Below are 9,893 nucleotides of genomic sequence, written 5' to 3'. Positions count from 1 at the left end.
AAGGATATTTAGACTTTAAATTTTTTCACTTGCATCTTGCTTTTTTCTGCAAAAACAAAATTATTATAATAAAAAATTCTAGCCCAATACTTAATTGGCTTTATAGTATTTTTATTATTATTATTTTATTTTTTATTTTTTACCGTGAATAGCTTCCCATTCGCATGGTGCAGCAGTCAAGATAACTGTGTGGACAGATGTTGGTATGGCCAATTTGATTTTCAAAAAGGAAACTACTTTTGTATACATTTTTTCTCTATGAAACCATCAGTAGCTTCCCATCTACATGCTGTAGGAGTTTAAAATCACAGTTGATAATAAAAAGTTGGCACGACAATGTTATTCCCATAAAGCTACTACTTTATTCATTCTATGAATCCTGTCCATCCACATGCAGACTAAAACCAGTTGTGCTTATTTAGGCAAGCAGACGTTGGTACACCAGTTAGATTTTTCAAAACGATGTGCTATTTCTTTGATTTCATATAGCCTATGTTGTTTTGTTCTATGAAACCATGAATAGCTTTAGATGCTCATCATGCCACACTAAAACCAACTGCAGTTAGTAACATTAAACAGACAATTGGATTTCCCAAAGGATATTTCGTGATTTTACAAGACATTTTGCTTTGGGAAATTATCAATAGCTTCCCATCCACAACAGTCTAAAATCAACTCTATGATATAGGCCAGCCTAAACAGACAGTAAGGCTAAATCTTTGTTGGATTTCCAAAATAGGCTACTTCGTTGAATTCAGCTGATTTTTTTTTCCTAACCTACTACAAAAACGTCAATAGGCAAACTTCCAAACCAACCCCACAGGCATCAAAAACTGCTATTGCAGCGTTCGAAAAAAAATAAAATACAATTCACGGCTGTAGGCTAGCTGCCACATTCCGTTTCCTTGAGCCGAAAACCAAGTATAGAAAGTAAAACTAGCGTCACATCAGAAAAAGCTTGGTCTTAAAATAGTCTGTACTGCTTCTCTGGGACAATCCGAATGCGTGGGAGAGCTCTGGAGTTTCAGGAATGAACTCCACAGGGAGGGCATGGAAACGACGCCAACCGGTATTTCCTGAAACCGGGAAAAAGAATCTTGAGGAATGAATTCACGTGTGTTTACGAGGATAGTAGCACGTGCTTGCGTATAGACTCCGCCTGTACACAAGTTGGATGGGCTCCACGCCCACCGAAGTAATATAAACTTAACTGCCTGGGTGGAATATAGGTCATATGCAATAGCCAGACATAATACGAAGGTCCCCTCGACAGAGCAGAATTGGTTTACTGTAGTCGAAAGTCAGATTCTATAAAGAAGTACCAAATTACAGTTATTTAGCATTCCAGATCTCGAGAACTGCTCGCGACTATCTACAACTTTTCAGCCTCCATTCATTCATTTTAGACGGCCTTCAAGCAAAAGAGACTTCACGGACGTCATTCTACACCTCGTAGTTCAAAGACTGTAAGCAATTTTCCATTTATTTTAAAACATGTAGCATTACGCGTGATTATATTTTATCGTTTGCGATTGGCGTCAATGTCGGTCAAGTAGTTAGCCTACTTATAGTAATGCTTTAATTGTCAGAATTCATCTTTTTTAACGTGAATAGCTTTAATTACGTGTAACATAACAATATCTTATTTAAGGTATGTCGAGTTAGTTCAAGAGCCTGTAAGTACTTAAACTGTGACACTTCACATTTTATACAGGATAATATTGGCATTTTCTCCCCATAGTATGTATTTGGGTCTTCTACAGTGGGGAGTAGCCCATAGTACTAGTAGTATAGTAGTACCTAAAGTAACCTATTTAGCCTAGAATATTTAAGGCCAACAATAATTAGCTGTCTTAAGTTACATATCATTATATTATACATATTATTCAGTTATTGTTTTGTTGCTATCTGTGTTTTATACCAAAACCGTGCAGTGGAAATACAGAAAAGGTGTTGAATTTATTTTTACCTACGATCTCATTAAACTATATGGTCCTGTTCGTTTTGTACCAGTGCGGAGTTTTTTTGGTTGTTTTTTTTCTCGAGATTCCCGTCTAGCTGTGGGGAAAGTTCTGGCCCCTGTCTGAACTTAGCCGGTTCGCTACCACGTTTTCCGAGTTCACGTGTAGAAGAGAAAATGGGCGGGGGCAAATTTTCGTCTCTGTGCGGTGTCACCAATCACGCAGATTCTCGCCTTCCCGCCGCACTGTTGAATCTGTCCCCAGTTGACCCGCCCAGTTTCTTGACGTCAGAGACGTATGACTTTTCAAGAGGTCTGAAGGGGACAGCACTTCAGTCCTGATTGGTTCTTTTTTTACAGTTCATTACTACTCGCAAGACAACGACCACTGTTACTTACACCAATACAACTATTCTATTTTCGCTCGTCTTAGAGGTAATGTTGAAAATGGTAGGCGTGAGAAAAATAACGAAATAAAATTTCTGTCAGTCATGTTTTCCGCATGTTTTCAGTTTTATAAAAGTATATAGCAATCTTCTTGAAATTGACGATTATTTGAAACGAGTCAAAAGTATACATAACATAAGAGATTAAGCACTCTAATAAATTAGGGTACTAAGAATTTAGTGGAACTAAACTCTTAAATGTTTGTGAAATATTAATACTCTGTGACCCTGAAACTTTATGACCTCACATGTGACTGATATATGATGTATTTCTCAAGCCAGCTTGGCTGGTTGTTAAACACAGAATACAAAACCAGCAACACAGCATATCACTTGGGTTCCTTTTGCTATGTTGATTACCTGGGTGGATTGTTTGCCACAGTATCTGACACAGTAGACATGCCTACTGGTCCTTAAGGACATGTCCCAAGCTGCTATCTCAGACTGTTCTGCCCCTCCCTGATCTGTTGACGGGATTCAAAAAAGGAGAGCTTCCTTAAAAGAGGCAGCAGTTTGGTTATTTGATTAAGTGGGAGTTCATCCAATGTTGCTTCTAAGCAGACATCATATCACTTGGGTTCCTTTTGCTATGTTGATTACCTGGGTGGATTGTTTGCCACAGTATCTGACACAGTAGACATGCCTACCGGTCCTTAAGGACATGTCCCAAACTGCTATCTCAGACTGTTCTGCCCCTCCCTGATCTGTTGACGGGATTCAAAAAAGGAGAGCTTCCTTAAAAGAGGCAGCAGTTTGGTTATTTGATTAAGTGGGAGTTCATCCAATGTTGCTTCTAAGCAGACATACTATTCTGATTAATTGTGTGGTGAGTCTGATGGTGTGAATGACATGCTTGACCAAACGTAGTGTAGACGTAGTGTGTCCCTGACCACATCCTGCCAGTTAACTGAGTTTCCTCTCACTTCCTTATATGCATACACAGACAGGTTGGGTAACCCCCCACCTACCCCGAGATCATGAGACTGTTTCATTCTTCATTTTGTGATGGCTTCAGACAGAGTAAAGCCGGGCACCCACCGCACGCGTCGCGTATGCGTCGCGTAAACAGCAGGGCGAAGCAGCACGGCGCGACGCGTAGGGTGTCTCCACTGGTTCCGTTTGTGTCGCGCAAAGGCTTGCGTAAAAGCTATATATTCCTAGTAGCTCTCGCAGTCTGCAGTGGGCTTTTACATCGTGTATTTCACGTTTGTTCACGACTGTTGATTATGGGTTAAGTGAATACTTTGGTGAGAGACCTTTTTCAGTTTGTTAATTTGGTAATATTTCGTTAACTCGTAAATAGCCTACGTGAGAAAGTAAACGCTTTCAAGAAGTACCATAAACTTAAATCGCAACGTAGCCTGCATAACAATCAATCTCAAACTGTATTAATTTATTTGCTTGGTTAACAAGCGTGCCAATTTCATGAAGAATATGTAATGATCATAATAATAATAAATAATCCGTAATCAACCATTGGGAATTCCCGTGTTGTCTTGCCATTCACGTCAAAACATTTATAGGATCAGATTTAGTAAAATCAGCTAATCATGAAAAAGTCAGTAACAGTTTTAATCTTGAAAGGATATGAACACCACAACGCCATGAACACCGGAAGCTTTGAAGTACAAGTGCAATAAAGGCTTGCTTACAACTTCATTTATAAAATAGGTGCATTTTCATCGGCAAGACCACTAAATAATCTGATTTTTTTAAAGCTCTGTGGATTATCTGATTTTTATTAACAAGCCCTTTTTGAAAGCACGGCGAACGAAGACATCGGAGAAGTCAAATAGGCTGAGCAATGGTTGGTTAAAAACTATCTTCCAATACTCGAGCTAACAAACCGCTGCTCGGTGCATTCCCTTTTACGTCACTCAATAGCCTACGTCTTTCTGTGGTGTATTTTCAAATTTACCCCACCCCCTCCGCAAAATAAGACAGCGAAACTAAGTTTGCCTTTCCCCCAGGTTCCAGTTATTTATTTATTTTTACAAAACGAAAAGGCTTGTATTTTTTTTAGCTGCTTAAAAAATATCTGGGAGGTAACTAGGGACACACCCCCAGTAATATAAGAATGAAATATAAATCAGAGCATGTATACCTAGCATTTTAGAGCATATTTCTGTGTATAAACAGGCCAACGTGACGCGCGACAAGCCGAAAAAATAGAACAGAAGCGAAAAACTACGCTTCAGTTCGCTTGTGTCGCGCGAGCTTCGCAGCCGGTACGCGACGCGTTCGCATCTGGTGGAGACGACGTCGCCCGCTGCCGTTGTAATAACAGTACTTCAACTACGCTTCAGTTACGCGCGTAATACGCGCGTAGTGCGCTCGCGGCCGATACGCGTGCGGTGGGTGCCCGGCTTAACTTAGATAAGTGATTATCCAAGGCTACACGAAAGGATCGTAAGGACTTTGACGGTGACCCCACAGGATTTAATTTGCCACCACCTAGACACATCACAGGTAATGTGAGGGAATTTTGTGGAATGTAAATGAAATCTTTCTGAATTTTATCCTTCTCTGATGAGTATCGCCAGATAAGACAGAAAAAAACAGGTCTTAGCAAACTTGGAAGATTATAATTCCACGATTTGTTCATTTAATGTTTAATTTGAAAACTTTTTAAAACTTAAAAAATGTTAAACTTTTTTGGGGAACAGCAATGGTAAATTCCACAACATAGCAGTTAACACATTAATTCTTAGTTCAATACCTACTGTATTTAAGAGAAGTGTTAGTTTGATATCAGTTAAAGGGACTGTAATATTTTAAAAACCTAATTCCTTCATATATGTGCCCTGCTCAAAACAAACCGTTATTGAGAAGTAATTTTTTAAAACTTATTCCGTCATGTCTTTATCTGAAATTGGTTATCTGTTAGTGTGTATGTGTCAGGCACTTGTAAAGCTGCCTCTAAACCCATACACAAAGCTCCATTCTCACAATGCCACTTTGAATGGTGACCTCTAGAGGGCATAGTGAGATATCACAGGTCTGTGCTAATTGTAGGATGATGATAAAGCTGTTTCTCAGGACTTGCCCCTACATGTTGCTGAAGGGAATTTGCTCAGGCATGTAAAGTCACACTAGGCTGTCATTGCAGGCGGGGCTAACTTGACCCAACCCCTTAGCTTTAAGTAGGAATTCCTCCTAAGCCAGATCATTTAAATGCTGCACCATTCAAAAGGAATAACCTAACAGTGCCTGAAGTGCATTTGGGTACAGAGCGTGAGACCATTAGCTATGGTGAGTTGATAAATTAAATTGTATCCTTCTGGTTATATTTTTATGACATGAATGCAAGTTGGTTAATGGTTCTTTGATATTGTACTATGTTATTGGCTAATTTTATTGTTTGTACATTAAGCATTACTCACAAAATATAACCTATTCCTCTGATACTGAAATAATGCAGTTTTGTAGAATGTGTTGGACAGTTATTCACAGTGAACGCTAAAATATGTTGCTTATGTGCCTTGGTAGTATTGGAAAGAGGTAGAACTTTCATCACTTTCATTTTTGGGGAAACAGACTGAATGTTCAATCAGGAACTATTTTTACCATTTTTGTATTTTTCTGTCACTCTGGAGATGAACATATGATTAGTTTGTCACGGCTCCCGTGTAAGACGGCAGCTGTGAGTCCCTTCTGACCTAGTGACACGTCCGCTGGGCAGTGTGGTGTGAGGATGCGGCGTGAAGTGTGTGCGCAGTGGCGTGTGCGCAGTGTGAGAGGAACAACGCGTACCCTCTCGTAAAAAATGACTTTTGGAAGCGGCTGGGTGTTACTGAGATGTTAACCCTCTGGTTGTCCTCTCACCCCTTCCAGTGCAGAACCATGTCCACCATCAACAAGCGGATCCTGACGGCGCTGGGGAACGGACCCACCCGCCGGAGACTCTTCGGCCCGGTGGACCGGGAGCAGCTGCGGGAGGAGTGCCGGAACCTGCTGCGGAAGGACCTGGAGGACGCCTCCCGCCGCTGGAGCTTCGACTTCGCCACGGAAACGCCGATGGAGGGCGGAGACTTCCAGTGGGAAGGCGTGGTGGGGGCCCGGGTGCCGGCGCTGTACCGCTCCCGCCTGGTCGGCTCGGCCGACGCACGGAGGCCCGGAGCGTCTGCGTCGCGGGCGGCGTTGGGACCGACCGACAAGGAGAACGTCCCGTGCACCCCCACCAGGTGCCAGACGCAGCCCCAAAACCTGGAGATGACACCGGAGAAGAACCACAGCCAAAGACTGAAGAGGAAACAGACCAACATCACAGGTGTGTGTGTGGGCAACCATGAAATATCAGCATGCATTTTCTCCCGGTTTTTCAACATTTTGTAATAAAAAAGTGTGTAATCATACAACTGCTTACATCGGTGGAGTGAAAAGATAAGACTACCGAAAGACAAGTTAATAGACTACTGACAGATATGTAGGTATCTACTGATAAAGTGTGGAACAATCACCTCAACTGCTCTCCATGAACTGACTTTGAGACTACTGGCACAGACGAGATTTGGGGTGGTACATATATGGTTAAAAAATTGGGAAATATGCAGTATATCTTAATCTGAACGCTCTGTAGTATCTTCAGTGGGGCACAATCAGAGGCAAGGAGGGCATGTTCGGTCTTGTCCTCTGCTGTTCACTTTGTAGCCAGTAGGGGGAGGCTGTTAAACAGTAAGTCATGACTCACGCGTTTCTCAATAGAAGGAAACTGCGCTTATGCATACAGGGTGTGGTGACATATATATTTGTGTCTGTCTGTGTGATGTAATGATGTACTGGGTTGACTCACTTCTTCCTTGCCCCCCCCATACAGATTTCTACCAGGCGAAACGCAGAGTAGTAGCCACGCCACGGAAATCGGGGCAGTGAAGACGGGGGGCCCCCCAACAGTCCCCAAAATACCACAGCAATACTACTGCCTCTCTCAAGAACTCAGTCCCACAGACTTATACACTTTCACCAGAAGAACTTGAACATGTCTATCTTTGTGTGTATATATATATATATATATAAAGGTTAAATTCACTACTTTTTATTTCCATCGACATCGTGACTGTCTGTGCTTCGTTCCCGTAACGTTGTGCAGCCATACGAGGGACACTGCCTCCTTTCATAGCGGCACAAGCCGCTAGTCCTCGTAAAAAGAGTCAGTTAAAGAAGGTAGTCAGTGACGTTCTGTTTGATTCTCTGGAAGTGCCTCATGCAAAGACCATCTGTGCCCCCAACACTGAATACATTTTCGGCTCTGAAACTGTATTCCTGGAAACAGAAGAGCATGGAGGACACCCAGAATCCAGCACCCCTTCATCGTGATGATGTTTTGAAGAAGTAGTAGTCAACTGGTCTTTGCATGGCTCTGTGCGCATGTCTGTATGCGCGTGCGTGAACGTAATTATTGGTGAGGGGTTTGTTTTAATTTAATACCTTCTTCCTGGTTCTGTCGTCGTCTGTCAGAATGATTCTCCCTCTCTTGCTGGCATTTCCTCATCATAGTGCTTTTTTAAATACAAATCTAGAGGCTGTGCACTAGGATCCAAAAGAACATGCATAACAGTGCTCACATGACTATCGAATTTACATTAAATTTCCTGTTTTCTTGTGTGCCACACTCCTATGGGTGCTAGTATGAAGTCTCACAGATCTGAGGAGTTGGCAACTAGACGTGGAAGGTGACACAGTGTTGAGGGTGTCTAAAGGAGTCTTTACCAACAGACACTCAAGGCTGGCGTTAGCTAGTGTATGAGGGTGGAGTGCAGTCGCAGGAAAGTGAGACATTGCCTATAAACTGCTAAACTTCTTAAAAGATAAGAGGCTTGGTTATGAGATGTAATAAGCTTTTTATCCACTAGAGTCCACGAGGAACACTATGTGTGCAGTGCAAGATATTAAGAACATTGAGTACATGCAGGAGTGCACACAACCGAAATGTAGCCACCTACAAGTACATACAATCCAGTCAATCACAGCCTCAACCTGGGTATTCGAAGCAGTGAATCTTTTTTTAGTCTCCAAAAGTATGTACGAGTAGAAATAAGAAATAAAAAAATATGGAAGAGTACTGTGCAATTAGATACACCTCAAAGTATTTCACGGTTTTTTAGTATTGGTCCAGTAATGGTTATTTATTTGGTATGGTGGAACATTCCTGATTGGGGGAGAATTGGCGTCAAAGCTCGGCGCTATGCAGTTTTTTTGTCAGATATAGATAGCCTTGTATTGTCCCTCATATCCCTATTAAGGAAATATCTGCCAGCTTTATCTCTTATTTTCCCTAAATTGCACTTGTATTTGTTTATGCATAAAATTGTAGATTATGCACATATATACGTTGTCGAAAGCTATATATAAAGTTGTATTTATTGTTATGTAAGACTGTAGATGTTGTGTGTCTGTCAATTGAGATTAATAAATATTTGTATTCTCTATGTTTTTGCTTAAGGTATTTTTGTTCATACGAATGTTAATACATATGGATGATGAACTCCATTTCACTGAATATATCAAGTGTTTTGTTAATATTCAATAATTAAGATAATTTAAATGAATATGTTATGATTATATAATAACCATGCTTTATTTCCAACTGAAACCCACCAAAAATACATTGAAAAGAGGACACCACCACTTAATGCTTTAACTGAGCCATCTTTTTTAAAGTGGGCTTGTTCAAAATCTAATACAATTTAATAATTTTAAGATTACAGTTTTAGGATCAAATGACTTGGTATTTGCCTTAGACTACTCTATTAGTACTTGCACATAATACAGATGTACTAAAGTACTAACACATGCCAAAAGAAATTTGCCTCAGACTAAATAATATTCTTTAAAAAAAAAGAAAAGAAAAAAGGTTGTGTTTACCAGTTAATGAGACGTAAACTATTCTCGGTTTCTGCAATTTGTCCTGTGAATAACAAAAAAAGAAAAGCGTTGAAAATCTGGCAGAGAATCAGATATTAACTAGAGCAATTATTTAGCATCATGCTGAGGATCTCTAGGATTTAAAAAATGTAACCATAAGAAAATCACACCTTCCTGTAAAAGGCACATATTTGTCAAAACATTAGTCAACACCAATTTCTCGGGCCAGTTTAGCCAGTTAGACAATATGTCTCCTGAGCCTCAGGGCTCCTCACCACTCCACTAAAAATGACAGTAGTCTGCCCTTATAATAGAAGTGTGAATTATGTGTTGAATAGCAGCACTGCTTCACACCCACTTGTGTTGAAAGGAATGGCAAACATATCACCTAATCTCTCTAAAACAGTCCTGGGCTATATTACCTGTCTGAGTATAAATGTGTAATTCTGTAGTGGATTCTGTAGTTATTTTTCAGGCGTTTAGCTTGGTTGTATTTATGGAGGTTAGGGTATAATTTTTCATAATAGTAATCCCCCCCCCCCCCCACCACCCCACCACACCCCACATAGTTAATGTAAAGATTGTGGGTCAAGATGTAGCTCTTGAAATGAATTATTTGTTAC

At 40.7% G+C, this 9,893-nt stretch overlaps 1 protein-coding gene across 3 annotated transcripts; it reads left to right on the top strand.

The window, feature by feature from the left end:
- The first annotated feature begins 1,172 nt into the window (after nucleotides 1-1,172).
- Nucleotides 1,173-8,836, top strand: cdkn1a (cyclin-dependent kinase inhibitor 1A). 3 transcript variants are annotated; one of them, XM_035386956.1, is made up of 3 exons: nucleotides 1,173-1,466; nucleotides 6,241-6,676; nucleotides 7,223-8,836. In XM_035386956.1, the coding sequence occupies exons 2-3, from the start codon at nucleotides 6,250-6,252 to the stop codon at nucleotides 7,276-7,278; spliced, it is 483 nt and encodes a 160-aa protein (XP_035242847.1). In that variant the 5' UTR covers nucleotides 1,173-1,466; nucleotides 6,241-6,249; the 3' UTR covers nucleotides 7,279-8,836. The 3 variants fall into 3 exon arrangements, with proteins under 3 accessions (XP_035242847.1, XP_035242848.1, XP_035242846.1); XM_035386957.1 differs by lacking the exon at nucleotides 1,173-1,466 and adding an exon at nucleotides 4,775-4,875; XM_035386955.1 differs by lacking the exon at nucleotides 1,173-1,466 and adding an exon at nucleotides 5,556-5,658.
- Nucleotides 8,837-9,893: the final 1,057 nt, after the last annotated feature.

Source organism: Anguilla anguilla, chromosome 13 (assembly GCF_013347855.1).
Source record: "Anguilla anguilla isolate fAngAng1 chromosome 13, fAngAng1.pri, whole genome shotgun sequence".
Classification (NCBI taxonomy): Eukaryota; Metazoa; Chordata; class Actinopteri; order Anguilliformes; family Anguillidae; genus Anguilla; species Anguilla anguilla.
This window is presented reverse-complemented; position numbering and strand designations above follow the sequence as displayed.